Source organism: Neophocaena asiaeorientalis, unplaced genomic scaffold, assembly GCF_003031525.2.
Source record: "Neophocaena asiaeorientalis asiaeorientalis breed wild unplaced genomic scaffold, Neophocaena_asiaeorientalis_V1.1 scaffold62, whole genome shotgun sequence".
Classification (NCBI taxonomy): domain Eukaryota; kingdom Metazoa; phylum Chordata; class Mammalia; order Artiodactyla; family Phocoenidae; genus Neophocaena; species Neophocaena asiaeorientalis.
The window spans coordinates 5,075,866-5,093,813 of NW_020175191.1; the positions used below are offsets into that span (position 1 = coordinate 5,075,866).

At 46.0% G+C, this 17,948-nt stretch overlaps 1 protein-coding gene across 4 annotated transcripts in view; it reads left to right on the plus strand.

The window, feature by feature from the left end:
* CD101 (CD101 molecule) overlaps positions 1-17,711 on the plus strand; it is a 37,992-nt gene extending 20,281 nt beyond the window's left edge. The window contains exons 7-10 of one of the 4 annotated variants that reach the window (XR_003005881.1): positions 1,886-2,296; positions 5,122-5,517; positions 13,217-13,566; positions 17,335-17,711. Coding sequence is in view for 3 of the 4 variants with exons in the window: in XM_024764837.1 (XP_024620605.1) it covers positions 1,886-2,296; positions 5,122-5,517; positions 13,217-13,452 (1,043 nt within the window). In the remaining variant the exon portion in view is untranslated. The other 3 variants (XM_024764838.1, XM_024764837.1, XM_024764839.1) reach the window with 3 other exon arrangements.
* Positions 17,712-17,948: the final 237 nt, after the last annotated feature.

A 17,948-nucleotide genomic window follows, 5' to 3' on the forward strand; every position in this document is an offset into this window, starting at 1 on the left:
CGACACACTCCTAGTACAGTGCCTGACACACCAAGCAGATGTTCAAACGTGGTAGCAGTCATTATCTCAGCTACTGAGCTATATTTTTGGTAATAGTAGTGATCTCCTTGTTGATTAACTCATGCCTTAATTTACTTGTCCTTTCTGATGTATTTCAAATTGTTGGTTTAATCCTTTCTTCTTAAAACTTCTCTTTTCTTGACCTTGTGACACAAGATTTTCTTGGTTTCCTTCCTAACACGCCAACTGCTCCTTCTCATTCTCTTTTGCAGAAGCCTCCTCCTTCACTGACTCATCCCTTTGGGTTTCATCCTCAACTTCCTCTCTTCTCATTCTGTACACTGTCCCAAAGTGGGCTTATTCCTACCCAGGGATTCAGGCTATATACTGACAAATCCCAAATTCGTTATCTTGAAATACTTCTCTTCTGATCTCCAGACTCATCAATGCAATTGCCTCTAAGACATGTCTACACTCAATATGTCAAAACATAAATACACCATTATTATCCCTCCAAAGCTACTCCTCTGACGTTGTTCTCCATGTTCCCACCATCCATCGGGGATCCAAGCAAGAAACCTGAGTCATCCACTACTCCTCCACGTCTACCTCATGTCCAAACTCCCATTACGTGGCAAGGTCCTTTACAATCTGATACATTTATGTCTTTCCTGCATCATCTCTTCCCACTTTCCATCTTGAATTTGAGCTCCAGCCACACTGAACTACTGGCAGTTCCTCACATACTCTATGCTCTCTCTCATTTTTAGTCTTTGTTCAGGTTGCTTCTTTTGCATGGAATTCCTTAACCCCTTCTCCATCAGATTAATTCTTATTAACCCTTAAGACGTGGCTTAGAGATATCTCCTCCAGGAAGCCTCCCCTCACTCCCATATTTGGGTTAGACAGTCCTGCTGTGTGCTCTGACAGCCACTTCTGCATACCTCTGTCCCCCCTGGGTGACACAATCCTATAATCTCTAAGCCTCTGTCCTGTACTAGTCTCTTCCTCTAAGCAGAGACTGAGGGGAGGGATCCACACAAAGCAGGAAAGCTCTGGGTTAAAGGATAGTTGACTCCATATCCGTACAATGTTCCCACAGTCGAGTGGCTGCAAAGAAGCACACAGTTGTAATAGCCCATGTACAACTTCCTCTTGTTTACCCATGTTTGCCGGCAGATACAATTAGACTTAGGCAAACTGTGGATCTAGGAGTATCTGGTTAGTGAACACACAGACAGAGCATTAATAGGGCCACTTTCTCTCAATCTGATTTATGAAATGCTATAGAAGAGAAGATGTCGGTGCCAAAATATTGAAGCATTTTCTTTTCTTTTCTTTTATACTGGAGTATAGTTGATAAACAACGTTGTGTCAGTTTCAGGTGTACAGCAAAGTGATTCAGTTATACATATACATGTGCGTGTCTATTCTTTTCCCATTTGGGTTATTACAGAATGTTGAGGAGAGTTCCCTGTGCTATACAGTAGGTCCTTGTGGGTTATCTAATACTGAAGCATTTTCATGTGGAAGAGATTGGCTTTTCTGCATAACACTTCCTCCCTGCCCCACACTCCCTATCCCTCTCCTCTGGGGCAGGGGTAGAATTAGGACCAGTGGATGGAAGTTATGGAGAAGTCAAATTCAACTTGATATCAGAAAGAGTTCTCTAGTGGCAGCATGTCCAAAGGTGGAATGGGTGCTTTGTCAGTTAGTGAGTTGTTCAGAGGCTGAATGAGCAGTTAGTGGGGCTGCTAAAGAGGGAATTCACACATTTGATGGGTGTAGGAGGTATGGCCCTAGTTGACCTCCAATGTCCCTTCTACTTTAAAGTTCTATTTTCTAGCAAAGTAACAAAGGTAATGGTACCATTCTTTTAATTTAGAGAGCAAGCTGAAAGTGAATTCAAGTAGTCAAGTCCAAGAGATCTCCATCAACTCCAACACAGACATAGAGTGTAACATCCTGTGCCCATCCACTGGAAACCTTCGGTTGGCTGTTACTTGGTACTTCTCTGCCACGTCCACTAATGCACCCTGGCTGAGGATCCTGGAAATGGACCGAACCCACGTAGTAAAATACGGGGATGAATTTCAGACCGCACGGAGGAAACAAAAATTCCACGCCGAGAAAGTTTCCCAAGACTTGTTTCAGCTACACATTCTGAACGTGGAAGACAGCGATCAGGGTAAATATCGCTGTGCTGTGGAGGAATGGCTCTGGTCTACAAACGGCACTTGGCACAAGCTTGGAGAAAAGACGTCAGGTCTAACAGAATTGAAACTCAGGCCCACAGGTAAACCTTGCAAGTATATTCTCACTCATCTTTCTGTAGAATTGCCATCTTCTCTTGGGCAGCTGTTCTATGGAGTGATTAGATGAAGGTAAAAATATGACCTACAGTCATAGGAATAGTGCCCACCTGTACAATGACTGCAGGACTGGATAGCCCACCAGAGCAGGCGGGGGTCCCTTTGAGTCAAGCTGAGATTTGGAGAAGCTTAGATGGGAGCAAGATCCCTTTGATTGGTTTGCTTCTCAGCCTGACAGGCTGGTCTATGCAGCGACCCAGGGTATCGTATCTCCAGCTCTCTGTAAAACAAGCTGTGTCACTCCAGTGGGGCTCTACTGTAATTTGGCAGAAAGAGAGTAATACAAAGCGTATTTCTCCCACTGTGAACAGAAACTGTCCAGCTCTATAGGGATGTATGGAGAGACTGCTGTTCAACATTTGGCTGCCTAAACGTAAGGCAAATAGAAGTAGTCAACTGCTGGAATGGCTTACTGAGGGCATCTCCTCCTCCTCAGGAGATCTTTAAAAATGAAATAGAGGGCTTCCCTGATGGCGCAGTGGTTGAGAGTCCGCCTGCCCATGCAGGGGACACGGGTTCGTGCCCCGGTCCGGGAAGATCCCACATGCTGCAGAGCGGCTGGGCCTGTGAGCCACGGCCGCTGAGTCTGCACGTCCGGAGCCTGTGCTCCGCAACAGGAGAGGCCACAACAGTGAGAGGCCCGTGTACCACCAAAAAAAAAAGAAATAGAAGTTCCATTCTTTTGCATTAGTCTAAGAGTGCCGTGGTCTAAATGTGGGCAGGGTTGATTAGGTCTGTCAGCATTAGTTAGGTCACCTCCAATGTTGATTAAAATTAAATGAACCTCACAGCTAAGGTTTGGGAGCTGGCCGAGATCCAAAAGCACAATGCAAATAAGTTAATCTAGTTTGGCACTGAAAATTCTATTTTCAATGTAACATCAAAAAATAAGATTATAATGAACATTGCTATGTGTTAGGCAATTAGGAATCCAAAGATAAATAGGGCAGAGCCTTAAGGAGCTCACAGTCGGCTGGGAGCAGCAGGGGCAAAGTAGCAGCTGAGCGCGGGGGTCTCTTCCTGCCGCTCTGGCCGCCCTTCTCCATGCCCTTCCTCTCCCTGCTCAATGCAGCTGTTCATCAAGGACACCTGAGCCCATTTTTCTTCTTACTCTCTGTGCCCTTCAAAACCTCTTAAATACCACCTTGGTGGTACCAACTACCACCTTCAATGAAACAGCTCTAAGATTTTATGCTTAGCCCCCATCTCCTGAGCTCCAGGCCTTTCTACCCATCTGCTTGTTGCACATTTCTTCTTGGCCGACCCAGAGAGCCTCACACTCAGCATATCCCAAATCATCCTTATGTCCCATATCATCATGATGGCGTTTATCATCTTGGCCATCCCACAAGGCTTATGGCCACTCCATTCTCCATCTGGGTGGCTGGCATCCCTTTCTCCCAGTTGTCCAAGCTGAATCTTGACAGTGTGTGCCCACCCCTTTAAGAAGTGCGCACCATTTCTTAGCTCAAGCCAGCGCTTCCCATTCAGAAACGTGGGACCAGTGCTGTTCAATCTTTTAGTCTATCAAGAAATGCCTAAAATCTTTTTTTGGTGACGTCACTCATTTTGGAATGTCCATAATGAATTGAAATTCTTTTAAAATACTGAAGATGTCAAATAAAACATATTTGTGGGCTGTGTGTGGCTGGCTGGGAGTAGCTAGCCGTGTACCCTGGTGTAGGAAGTAAGTTAAGGAAGAGGCCCCAGGGAAAGATACTGAGAAGGATTCGTAAGACTTGTAGGAGGGATGCTTTCCCTGAAATCAAAAGAGGAGAGGATATCAGAAGAAAATGGATTTCAGTGACAGAAACTGCAGAGAAGGCAAAAAAGACTGGAAGGTCTCTTGAGCTGGGAAATCGGGCCTTTTCTGGGGACGCTGGCCAGAGCATAGTGATGAGATTGGAAAGCTGATGGCAATGAAGTAGGGAGTAACTTGAGGTGAGGAAGCAGAGGCAGTACCATGTAAACTAGTATTTCACATGCTTCTCTATAAAGGGAAAGAGAGAGTAAAGATGGTAGCTAAAAAAGAATGTAGAATCAGACAAAGATGTTCTTTTAAAGATAGATCAATAGATATGTTTGTAGTAGAGTTGAAAATTTAGTGCATACTATAATTTATTTTGTGTGTGATTACTCTAGCCTTCCAAGTCCTCACCTGTGAGTTAAAAGGGGAACATTTTTAAAAAGTAAATGTCAAAATCTGTTTAAAACTTAGTCTAATCCAATAATGTAAATAGTCTCCTTGAGTGATATTCTAACACATGTATGAAAAATGCTCAGTCTCTTGGGTAACCTCCTCTTTCCCTGCGTCTAAAACCTGAGGTGATATCCGGTGTATGGGAGGAGGGTAATTTGCAAAAACAAAAAGGGGTAGGGATGGAACATGGGACTTGAGGGGCGGGCTGGAAGTTTCGAAGGGCCTTTCTGGGAAGCGGAAGGGAGAGCTGAGCCGGGAGGAGTAAAAGCAGCAGGGCAGAACATCCGGCAAAGCTGGGTGGTTTTCAGTGTCAGGTCCAGCAGGCAAGAGGCAGACTGATGAAGGGAAGTGGCTGGTTTGATTCATAGCAGAGAATGTTCTGGCAAATATGGAAGAAGGATAAGGGTCAAGGAAAAGTGTTAAAGATGAAGGACCTGATATCTAAAAATTATAAGATGGCATCCCTTCAATGAGAAGTAGACTTTTCAGAGGAGGTATCCAATCTAAGATCTGAGTTCTTCTCGAACTTACCGCCATTTTATTTCCTAGGAAGTAAGGTACGCATCTCCAAAGTGTCCGGGACAAAAAATGCCTCCGAGCACAGCGAGGTGGCCATCCGCTGCAGCCTGGAGAGTGCGGGCAGCCCAGCCTCCCTGTTCTCTGTGATGTGGTACTGGAACGGAGAAAATTCTGGAAGTAAAATGCTGGTGCACCTGCAGCATGACGGCTTGCTGGAGTATGGTGAAGAGGGGCTCAGGAGGCGCCTGCACTGTTACCGTTCATCCCCTGCAGACTTTGTCCTGATGATGCATCGAGTGGAGATGGAGGATGCTGGAATGTACTGGTGCAGGGTGGCAGAGTGGCAGCTACACGGTAACCCAAGCAAGTGGGTCAGCCAAGCATCAGACGAGTCACAGCATGTGGTGCTCACGGTGCTGCCTTCAGGTAACTAGCGGTTCATCTGCCATGGCTCGCGGTCAGGAGAATCTTTGTCTCCCCTCCTATGCTCTCCCACCCAGCTATGTTTTTGCTTCTTTTCAGGCTGAAAACAATTTACAGATTCCCGAAAGAAAATGACTTCGCCATTTCTCTCAACAGTAACTCAGTTTGGGCAGACAAGGTTACCTGAGGTTTTGGCACGGACGTTTAAATGTCAAGGGCATCTGACCTCCTCCCCCACGTTCCCTCTTAAACAAAAAAGCCATCAACATTGTATCCCTTTAAATAACCAAATAATGTTGGAGGCAGACATCCTTACCTCTTGGCTAATTCTCCAATCTCAGAAGGCTGACCTGTGGGGGGAGTGAGATGAGCAATAGGGGCATGGTGACTTTGTGTTTGATCTGGTTGAACCAAAATCAGCTATATCTAAACGCTCCCTGAGTCAAAACGAACCCAACAAAAAAAAAGCCTGTCTCAACGAATAAGTGGCAAGCTTCTTATTGATGTGTTCAACAAACTATCGGAGTTTCGGTTGTGATAGTCATCGGGTGTGCCTCTCCTGATTGCACCTTGAAAGTCATCAAGGGAGGAAGTGTGTCCCATAGAACTTGTTTACAGGCTCTGGCAAAAAGACAGCTGCTTGAAGACCATTGGCCAAAGGGTGACCCTTCTCTGTGTGGGAAGGTCAACTTATCCTGCTGAGTGCTCAGCTTTAGGAGGTGTGTAGAACAAGAGGTCGTGAAGGAGGAGAGGGCTTCCTTCCAGCCAGTGCGGTGCCAAGCATGTAATAGGTATTCATTAAGCAGAAATTCCTCCAGCCAGACCAGTAAATCTTCCCAGGTGATTAAGGAGCCAGTAGATGTTGTAGCCTGCTCATCCTCTGAGCCATTTCTTTCTGGTGGGGTTTAAGGATGAGGCGAGAGGTGAGCTATAGGTTAAACTTACAGTGAGAGAGGGTCACTGGAGAGGCAGAGGTGTGGTCTTGGTGCCCCACCCCAGGAAGAGTAGAAAGGATCAATAAAGATAACATCCCTACAGCACCAGCTAGCTTTGGGGACAGTCTGTAGGAGGGAAAGAGGGCTACTGAGAACAGATGGCACCTTCTCAGAGTTGGGACAGTTGCGTCCCAGCCCCAGCAAGGTTTCTAGAGTGGAAGTCAGAGTTATCTAACTTGTTCGCTGGGGTCCATCATTCTCGTCCCCTGACTATTCTTCAGCAGGATTCTTCTCCCAAGTATCTGGGCAGGATTTATCTTCCTATCAGCTTTTCTTCCATTCCAACAATTATAGGAAGTCCCCACCCTGAGCACATTCCATACATGTTTTCCCACTGGAATTCCTAGGCTCTGTAGATTCAGCCGTTTATGCAGTAGAATAAATAGATAATAACTGTAAAAAGTGTATATTCTGTGGCTAAAAAGCACATCTCCTCTGAGACAGGTGGGATCGTTCAAAGCATATATATACTGTTCATCTTTGTGGAATTCTTATAAAACAGGTGTAAAGTTTTTAAAAAGATCAACTCTGGAAAGAAAATGTTACAAACTGAATGGTCTTTGTATTCTTCACAACTGAAGGAGCTGGAAAGCCTGTGCCATGAGAACCTGAGGGTTTTCATTATAAGTACAGTTAAGTGTTCCCAAGTAAATCTGTATAATATAGCATCTCACTTCTTCTGCCTGGCTGTTCCTTTCTGGTAGTTGGGAAGACAGTGTGGGTGATGAAAAATCCCAGGGTTTGGAATCAGACAAGCCGAGTCTCATATTGCAGCTCTATCACCTCCCTACTAGCTATGAAGTCATACCCTGGTTACTTGGCTTTCTCATAAAATGAGGATTATGGTACAAATGCATATGAAGTATCTAGCACAGTCCCTGGCGTACTCTAAGTGCTCAACAAATGTTACCTCCTTCTCCCCTTATAACTCCAAACATGCTCGCGACGCACACACACACACATCTACCTATGTATATATCTATTTATGTGATAAAATATTTTAATTTGTTCAATAAGTAACTGTATGAGGGTCTGAGGACACACAAAAAAATATATTACGGAATCTGTTCCCACAGAGCTGAGTCTGGTGGGGAAGTAAAGTCCAACATGATACGTGTCATGAAAGAAATGGTCTCAGGATACTAAGGAAGGAGCAGAGGCAGGGCTGGGATGAAGAGCTGGGTTGGGAGATCTGGAAAGGTTTCCCAGAGTATGGGGCCTATAAAAAGGAAGGCACATGTTTTGGGAAAAGGAAAGTATATGCTAGATGATCAGAGAAACTGTGGTAGGATGGCAAGAGAGGAGGCTAGTGGGATGGAACGGGTACAGATGTCAAGTGGGTCTTTTGTATGGAGCTAGGGAAGATAAGCTTTCTCATGGAAGTTACAGAGTGTCGTTGAACAAGTTCAGGCAGGAGAGTGACACATCACATTTGCATTTTAGAAAGCTCTTCCTGGGAACAGTGTTAAAAATGAATTGAAAGGGAGGTAGGCACAGAGAAGGGAGAATTATTTGAAATTGATTGTAGGGACCCAGGTGAGACAAGATGAAGGCCTGAATTAAGGCAGTGCCTGTGAGGTCTGAGAGAAAGACAGGCATTCTGCATTCCGTGTTAGGAGATGGGGTCTTCAGGATTTGGAGACTGATTAGGTGTATGTGGATGGTGAATGAGCAGAAGAAGAGAATCGAGGATGAATACCAGGCTTCTGGCCTAAGGTGGATAGTGGGGACAGTCACTAAATGAGGTGATATAGGAGAAAGGACTAAAGGGGAAGATGAGTTCAATTTTGAATAAGTTGGACTGGAATTGAGTTTGGAGTACCGGTGAGTCATCCAGGGAGATCTGTCCAATAAACTTCAGGATTTCCAAGTGAGATCTATACCAGAGTTATAGATTAGAAATCATCAGCTTATGGCCTATAATGATGCCCAAGGATGGATCCCTGAGATACACCGCTAGTTCTCGGGGGACTGCAGAAGAGGAACCTGTGAAGGAGAGTGGAAGGAGTAGCCTAGAGGTAGGAGGAGAACCAGGGTACAGTGGTATCATAGACACCAAAGGCAGGAGGGATCAAGAGTAGGGAGAGCCGACAGATTCGACTAGTGCAAAGAGGCCAATTAAGACCAAAATAGGAAAATATCCATTGGGCTTAACAATATAGGGCAGTTACAGAAAAATAGTGAGAAAAGTCAGACTGCAGGGACAAAGGGGACACATCAAATCCAGTTCATGCTTTCAAGAGCTTTGATGTAAACGGAAAGAGAGAAGACAAGAGCAAATGGCAAGAGGTGCAGTGAAGCTTTGCTTTGTTTTGTTTTGGTTTGAAGATGGTAGGGATTTGAGCACAGTTACATCTAGAGAGAAAAGAGCCAGTAGAGAGGGAGAAGAGGAAGATTAGAAGAGAATGGATATGACTGACAGTCCGACATCTTTTTTTTTTTTTTTTTTGCGGTACGCGGGCCTCTCACTGCTGTGGTCTCTCCCATTGCGGAGCACAGGCTCCGGACGCGCAGGCTCAGCGGCCATGGCTCACGGGCCCAGCCGCTCCGCGGCATGTGGGATCCTCTCGGACCGGAGCACGAACCCGCGTCCCCTGCATCGGCAGGTGGACTCTCAACCACTGCGCCACCAGGGAAGCCCAGTCCAACATCTTGAGTGAACTTATAGCACCTCCTGATTGGAATGCTCCTTCATGGTATCTGTCCCAGATCAACACCTACTAATCATTCACCGACCAACTTAACTGCCACTTTCTCAGTGACTTACCTTATTTTCTTAGTCATCCCACCTGTTTAACATCCATCATCAATGCCACACAATACCTTCTGAGAAGGCAAAGACTGAATGTCTTGTTCTCAGCACTGGCACAGTGCTTGGCACAGAAACAGTACTCAAATACTGAATCCGTGTAGCTGCCCTCCTGGTCAGGACCAGCCTGTGTATTAATAAAGTCCAGTTTAAATACAATAGGCTACCAATTCTCACTTCTCAAATGGTTTTCTACCACCGTTATTTGGCAATTCTGGGTTGGGTTAGTTTAGGACTACTTGCTAGAACTGTGAAGCATATGGATCCTGTGAAGGCAGGAAAGTTGCGAGGTATTTCCCTGGTGGAATGCACCTTGCATTTTTCCTCTCCACCTTACTTCCTTAGCTATGACTCAGCCAAAGCAGGGGCTACAGCTACTTGAGTCTTTTTGCATCTCATTCTAGAGAATTCTCTGTGATTAATAGGCAAGGTTATAAAGCTTTCTGGGGACTGGATTATTTGTAGTAGAATGATATTTGTCACTATTTCCCAGCTTTTGGGGGGTAAGGATATATTTAGAAAGTGGATTCTCAAAGGGGATATGCCCCTATCACACTGATGTTTCTGGAGAGAACATGCTATTTATCAACGCTACCCCGGTGCTTCCAACAAGGCCTGGCACATAGCGCTCGGTTCAACAAATGCTTGATGAAAAATAAGCGAGCAGCTCTTCAATGGAGTTGAAACTGAGGCTGTAAGGGGCTCGCTTACTCTGGGATGCACTCGTGTCAGGTTACCTAATCCTGCTTTCAGTTCTTGGCAGGAGCCACCCCTCCCACACAGCCACACCTGGCACGTCAGCTGCCCAAGTCTGGGGTTGGGGGTGCGTTGGTAGCCCCCCTCAGCATCCTCCACCTTTCTTCTTCTAAAGTCGGTATTTCTGGGGTAGTATCAGAAAGGAATACTCCTTGTGATGTGTTTGGCTGGGGGTAGAAGTAAGTTACAAACCAAACCTTGTGACGCTGTGTTCTCATTATACTTCTGGCTCTTCCTTACAGGCCTTGTACTTGGAGCACTGAGCACTTACTCAGATTGCTCCAAAATGCCAAACCTTAATGGTTTTGAATGTCACTAATGCTAATCCCGATACGGGTGAGAGGCAGATGGTGGGAATGGTGACTGTGGGATGCAGAGCGAACACCGCCCTCCCGGGAGAGGTAATTTAGAAGCACTGACAGTTTCTAGCTGTTGGCCAATTCGGCACTGCGGAGGGCACACTTTGTCGTCCTTGGATGGCAGATTGCTCGAAGCCCAGCCCCATTTAGATAGTCAAGCCCTCTGGCAGTCCCTTCACATGGAAGGTTAGAGTCTCAGTGGCAGAAAATCCAAGTGCCAGGTTTCTTGCCACCTTCTGTGTGCCGGCCCCATCCCCCACAACATCACACCGCCATCCTAGCAATGGTGACCCATGGGTGCCGCGGACTCTTACCTCCCAGTTTTCTGCCTTTCGTGATTGCAGCAGGAAGCCAGAGTCTCCCAAGTAATCATTTGACTCTCAGCTGAATGTCACCCACCCACCCAGGGGACAGAGAGATCAGAGATTCGAGGGAGAGACGTGGGCTGTGGAAGGACGTGGCCAAGTCTGCGGTCCCTGAGTGAGGAGTCAGTAGGTTCAGTCCTCTTTTCTGCCTGGTCTCTTGGGAAAATGTTGCCTATGATTTTCCTAACTTTCTTAGTAGCTTTCTAGCTGATATTTATTTCTTGCTGACTCAACAAATGTGCTAGGCACTGTTTCATGCTTTATTAAGCATTATCTCATCACAACTCTAGAAATTATTATCCTCGCTTGATTGACTAAGAAACTAATGATTAGAGAGAGAGGAAAAGTAATTTGTCCAAAGTCAATAGCAGTAAGTTGTAGAGCCAGGATTTGAACCCAGCTCTCCTTGAGACATAGTAGGTGCTCAATCCCTACTCGACACATGAATAGTGTGAAATAGCAAGGCCAGAGCTCTTACCCACTCGACGGCTCTGTTCTCTTTCAGCATTTCAGTCTGTACCTCCTTCTTAACCATACGCTTTCAAATGTATTCAGGTAAGACCTGGGAGAAATACTGTAGTCAAGCAGGGCCTTGGAGAGAAGGGTCAGGTAGGATGTGGAGAGGAGATGAGAAAGAATTCAAAATCTATCTTTATCATTGCCCACCCTTTCAAAACCAAAAACCAAATCTAGGGTGGAGAGTATAAATGAGACCAGAGAAGAACCGGGCAACAAACCCCCGTAGCTCCTTGCCAGCCCTGTTCAGAGCTGCCAGGCTAATGTTCAGTGATGGTCTTTACTCTGGGTAACATGATGGCAGCTACTCCTGGGTTCCTGTGTGCGCAAATCACTCACACAATTGACTCATTCTTTAGTCTCCATTGATGACCTATGAACAAAGTGCTGCACGAGGGGAAAAGATGCGTAAGACATAGGCCCTCTCCTCCCGGAGTTTACAATGCAGGAGCTGGACACAGGTTTAGATTCTTTCTTAACCTCCCACAAAGAGACGTCCTTCAGTGTGCAAAATGTATCTCCAGTGCCGAAAAAGAATGGAATTCTTGCAGCATGAGGTTGGTCGCAATGACCTCTAAACCCGTCATCTTCATCTCTAAGTGTCTGTAATCCCATGAATCCTACAGCCTAACCTCTGAAGAAGAAAGTGCTTAGGTCATTACAGTTTTCCAATAAAAGCACAGCTACTATTAGCATCAGATTCTTCAGAACAGCCCTGGTTTTGAATATCCTGTCATAAATAAATGTAGTCAGAAGACCACATTTAATAGTTGGTGTCTCTTTAAGCATATGTCTTTGTGCATCGAGAGACTAAATCCCTGTCCTTTGACTAGTAACCTGAGGCACTGCTTCCTGGAGCCTGTGGCATTGGCAGTTCTCTCGCCTTTGCCTCCCTGGCTGTGTGGCCAGGAACCCCTCGGGGGCTGCTGGTGCGTGCTCTGTGTGTCCATGTGTTGATAGCACTTCCCCTCGGACTGCAGCTGCCGGATGCTTCAGCATGCCTTTATATTACAGTAGCCTTTGCCCACGTGGTTGCAGCGAATCCAGTTTAATTCAGATCAGCAAATGCTATCAGGCACATGTGCTAGGCACTGCAAGGACTATAGAAACAAAGGACACTGTCAGAGCTACTCAAGTAACTGTGATGACAAAGATGGTTAAAAGGGGATGAAAGACGTCTAAACAAAGGCATGTGTGAGAAGAGGATAGAAAGAAGAGGAAAACTGCCTGAGGAGAGGTGGAAGGCTGGAGTGATGGAGAGTGAGGCCAGTAGGACCTCGAGGATACGGTGCAGTGAGCATGCCAGGTAGAGGTGATGGTAAGAGCAAGAGGGGAAAGGAGCTGAATGGGGGTGGGGCAGTGTGAGACAGGTTTGGAGATTCAGGAAGGGACGGTGCTTCTTACTTGTATCTGCTGTTGTTCTTATCAGGACAGTGCAGAGCATGCGTGCGCGCGCGCGCGCGCGCGTGTGTGTGTCTGTGTGTGTTTTCAGAAGCAGCAGTGGGAATAACTCAGTTAAAAATTCAGGACCGGCAACAGTGTTGGGAACGAGGGTTGAATTATAGATATCTCTTCTGAGGAAAGAAGATTAAAGGAGAGGTTTTCTTTTCTGTTTTGTTTTTCTTTCTGGCTGTTCGTTTTAAGTAGGTCATGGGAACCTCTGGTGGTTGGAAATTGTTGGGTGAGGGGGAGTCAGGCTGGAACAGGCCATCCTGGAGCTCTCTTCTCCCAGCTCCCTTTCCTTTGCTCCTCGCATGTGATTTAAGGGGCACACTGCCATTTGGCCCCGTTATTCTTACATGTATTTTCCTGTAACAATAAATCCCAGAAGTGTTTATAACTGATGAGTACAAATAAGCTGGAGACTAATTATTCTCTTCATTTTCTTCCTTTTTGTCGCAGAGCCCACGTTTCCTTCCAGGATCTGCTCGTCAGCACCTTTACTCTATTTCCTATTCACCTGCCCCTTCCTTATGCTCATCTTTCTGTTCATTTCCCTCCTCTGCCTGTACTGCAAGGCCAGGAAGTTGTCAACTCTGAGCCTAAGCATACAGAAAGAAAAGGACCTCTGGGTGGACCTGAAAAGGGCTGGAAGCAGGACCACAGACAGATTGGAAAAGGACGGTGAAGACAGTTGAATCCCGAGAGGCGCCTGCAGCCCTGTGGAAAGAGTGCGGACTTTGAAACTGGACTGACCAGGAGAGGAGTGCCCCCTGCCTCTGTCCTCCTCTGAGTCTGCGGCCTGGGGCGAGGTACCTAGGACTCAGAGGGAACATTTATTGAGCGCGTATGTGGTGCCAGAAACCGTTAAGTGTTTCTTCACGTGTCACCTCATCTACCCATTGCATCCCCCACAGGAGCTAGGTGACTCTGTTACACCGTCTTCCGCTTGCCACACCTCACGGGGCTTAGGTTCTGCATCCATAGATCTGTAAGGAGAGGAGTACCTCCCTCACACAGCTGCTGGGGATTAAATGAGATCCCATGGCAGAGCCCAGGGCGATGCTTCCCTCTCTTATGTCACTGATTCCGTGGACAACACTCAGTGGTCCTGCCACACTGGCTCCAGGTAATCTTTTGCCTCCAGATAAGACACGTAGGAAAGGACCTGATGCCAGCAAGGAAAAGGGGTTGGGACTATGCCCTTCATTCACATCAAATCTGCCTCCCAATCAGACTGCGGCTTCCTTCAAGGCAGAAATCCCATTTTCTCCTCCACTCCATCTCCATCCCATCTATAAATGCCACTGACGAGCATGCTCTGCATAGTAGGTGCTTAACCAGTATTGGTTCTTTAGTGAAAGGATAAGGTATTTTGTAGCCTGACTTTCTTTCCTTTTTTTTTTCTTTCTTTTCTCCATAAGACTTATTAAGTCATTGCTAAGGAAAAACTATTTTTTTTTGTGTGCAGTACACGGGCCTCTCACTGTTGTGGCCTCTCCCGTTGCGGAGCACAGGCTCCGGACGCGCAGGCTCAGCAGCCATGGCTCACGGGCCCAGCCGTTCCGCGGCATGTGGGATCTTCCCGGACCGGGGCACAAACTCGTGTCCCCTGCATCGGCAGGCGAACTCTCAACCACTGCACCACCAGGGAAGCCCAGGAAAAACTTTTTTTTTTAATTTTGCAACAGTGCTCCAGTCAGCTCCCCAAGGCCTCATATCTCCCTTTCCTCCCCACACCCAAAGTTCCATCTGGCTCCTGGCTCTTCTTAGCCAAGGCCTTATTTTCCTTGACCTGACAGCACCGGGTAGCAGGAAAGGTGGCTGTGTCAGTTATCTGAGGGCAGAGGAGTTAACAGTGCCACTATCCCGTCCTGCTCCGGCAGGCGCTAGGAGTTCAGGGGGAATAGTAATCTCAGCATCCTGTATTCTCAGCCAGGAAAAGTCAGGAGGAGGGGGATGGGGAGTGTCATGACTGAAGGCTTCCAACCACTGTCCCCTAGGAGATAACAACTGTCCCCACTGGGCCTGGGGTCCCCTCACCTTTGTTTCAAAAGCAGCTTAGGCCCTGTTGTAGCCAGAATTGGAAATCAATCAGTGCCACCTAACAGACTTGAGAAAACACATCTATTTATTATCTATGTGACCAACAGGGTTGCTTTAACACGCATTAATTTGCATTTCCAAGGCTAGCAATTTATTTTTAATATTTTATCAGGCACACACGTCCTCTCCAAACGTAATTAGTTCCTTTGCAAGGGGATTTTTGGTGGCTATGAGAACTCCCACTGCAGGCCTATGGGTTCCTTGATTTCATCTCCCTTTGTAGCCTCATTTGAAATACTCCAAATGTTTTTTTAAACAGGTCAGAGCATTCATTTCTTCTCTCTCAGGTAAGGGAGCAAATTTTTCCAAAAGCAAAGCTAATGTTAAGATTTCTTAACATTGAAGTGTGATGCTCCCCCCACCCCCGCCGTGATTTCCAGAAACCCGTATTTTAGTTGAATATTGAAAGGAAAGAGAATGGGATTGAACACCATCAGAGAATCAGAATAGATCCTGGTGCTGCCCCCATTTCAGGTACTCTTACCCCCAACCACTGTTCTCCCTCCTTGCCTGGATACTGCCTTTCAGCTCTCAGCTCAAACACCAGTTTGTCGCATTTGAATTCAGCACAGAGACTGCACAGACCAGACACTCAAATATCCGACTGCCCCACCCAGAGCAGAGCATGGGAATGATTACTGCCCAGTGAGCACCTCCTGGGTGTCGAGCACTGGGATGGGTGCGTGGGATCCAGTGGTGACTCAAGCAGACTCCACCCTGCTCCCCTGGGACTATCACCTAGTTTTTTCCGGATGCTCTGTTTTCATTAATGGGAACTAGATAGAACACGTTGGATTTTCTAGGAAGTCACACCACACCATTTGGCTTATAGTAGTTTTCAGGTAACTGAAACCCCAGCGTCTTCTTTCTACCTTTCTGAACTTCCTTAGAATAAAATTTGTTTTCATCCACTTCAGCGGGCATTTTTTACGTGAAACCTCTTCTGTCTCCAGTTATGCCCTTGGTCATTTTAGTTTTTCAGTCTTAACAGAGAAGTTTACTTTTACTCATTGACTTCAGCTTTGCTATTCTATGTCACCACCTGGTTTTATTTTCAGCTTGTGTTAGTAAATCCTCCCTGGCAACAGGACAAACCTCTGTCTCAGGAGTTGGCTACCTGTAGCCCACAGGCCAAATGTGGCCCACTACCTGTTTTTTAAAATGCAGTTTGTTGGAATACAGGCACTCCCGTTTGTCTAGATATTATCTATGGCTCCTGTCATGATATAATGGCTGAGTTGAGTAGCTGTCACGATAGACTCTATGACCTGCAAAACCTAAAATGTTTACTATCTGGCCCTTCATGGAAAAAGTTTGCCACTCCCTGCTCTCTTTCAGTGGCTAATGTTCTGTCAGTTTTAACCATGAATTGTGTTCCTGGGAAACTTGATTTGAGGTGTTATATCTGTATCTGTTGTATATCTGACGACTTTAATAAATAATCTTAGGCTCTCCGGATTGGTGTCTAGTCCAAGCAGTTCTGACGCATGAATCCTCTCTACCACACTCCCACTAACGATGAGAAACTCATCACCCCGAGGCATTCCACACCATCAGGTTGAGTTGCAGGACAAGATGACACAAAGAGGAGTAAGGCATGACTACACTCCTTTCACCATTTTCAGTCTATTGAGGTACATGGATAGGAACAGCTGATTTATGGCAGATGAATGCAGTTGGTAGAAAGTCATGTGCCATAATAGTTTCTCACAGGAGAAACTATTACAGGAGTTGTTATTCATCCCAGAGTTTCACGGCATCTCCATGCAAAAGGGGCTGGTATTCCCTTCCTGCAGGTAAGAAATTGAAGCTCAGAGGGGTTGGGTTTATCCAGAATCACTCCACCATGTGCAAAAGAGTAAGAGCTCAAAATTAGGCCCCCTGACAAAAAGTTCTGGACTCTTTCCACAATCAACACTGTGATCAATACATTGATATCAGAAAAATCTGGTGATCATAGTATCCACCTCATATGAGGATCAAATCAGATACTTACATGAAGATAAGTTTTAAACCATTTCAAGTCATAAATGAAAGTAGGCATAACCCAAGTTTTTCCAGGTCTTACCCATCCATGCACAAGAATGGAATTGAATCAACAATAATAATCCAAGTTCTACATACTTTTGCCCCAGAGTCTTGGCCATCTATAAAGTGTTCTTCAAGCATTTCTAGGGCTTCCCTTGGATTCTGGGAATTCATATGAGTTCACAAACAAGTCCCCTCCCACAGGGCTTCCTGCTGTTCTGTTCAAATCTATGAGATCCCACTGCAGCAAGGATGCTGGAGCATGTGAGATGCCAAAGCTAGACGGTGGTAAGCAAGGAAGAGTGCCTAACCCTCAGTTTGTCTTTGCATGACACTCTGTTTGGATTGCAAACAGGTCCAAGATTGTTTGTGCCCCCATGTCTCTAGAGATTTTCTTGTGAAAACAGCTCCTTTTAGCTTTCGTTTAACATCTCTTTTCTCCATAGGGTCTAGACACCAGCCTGTCTGGAACCAGTCTGCGAGACAGGCTTCACGCTATGCTCTCCATTTCTTATTCTCGGCTCCCAGGAACCTCTGAAATGTCTTCATCACAGGCCCCCTTTCTCCTGCAACGTGAGTCATGCAAATTGTGCTTGTGGGAGGCTCCCCACTCATCAGACAGGTCCAGAGAAGTTGGCATTCCCAGTAGGCTCAGCTCAGACTTCTGTTACACTGGCTTTTAATTTTTATCCCCTAATGCAGTAAAGTTCTATGGGCAATGAGAAATCAGAGACAACTTCACAAAGGAGGTATCATTTGAATTTTAAAATGTCAAAAAATATTACGACAGCAGAAGTTGGAGTAAACAGTGGTCTGGGGGCAGAGTTAGCTTCAAGTAAAGCATAGTGTATAGAATAGCTTTGGTTTGATTTAAGTGTCAGATTTATGGAGGGGAGCAATGGGAGATAAACATGGAAACGTAGTTAGGGCAAACTCTACGGTCGGGGAAGGGCAGGAAAAGAAATCATGAACATGGGTAAGAACTTGGACTTCATTTGGTGGACAGGGTGAGCCATTGGATGTTATCTAGTAGGGAAAGAACAGCTGTTCTTTAAGAGAA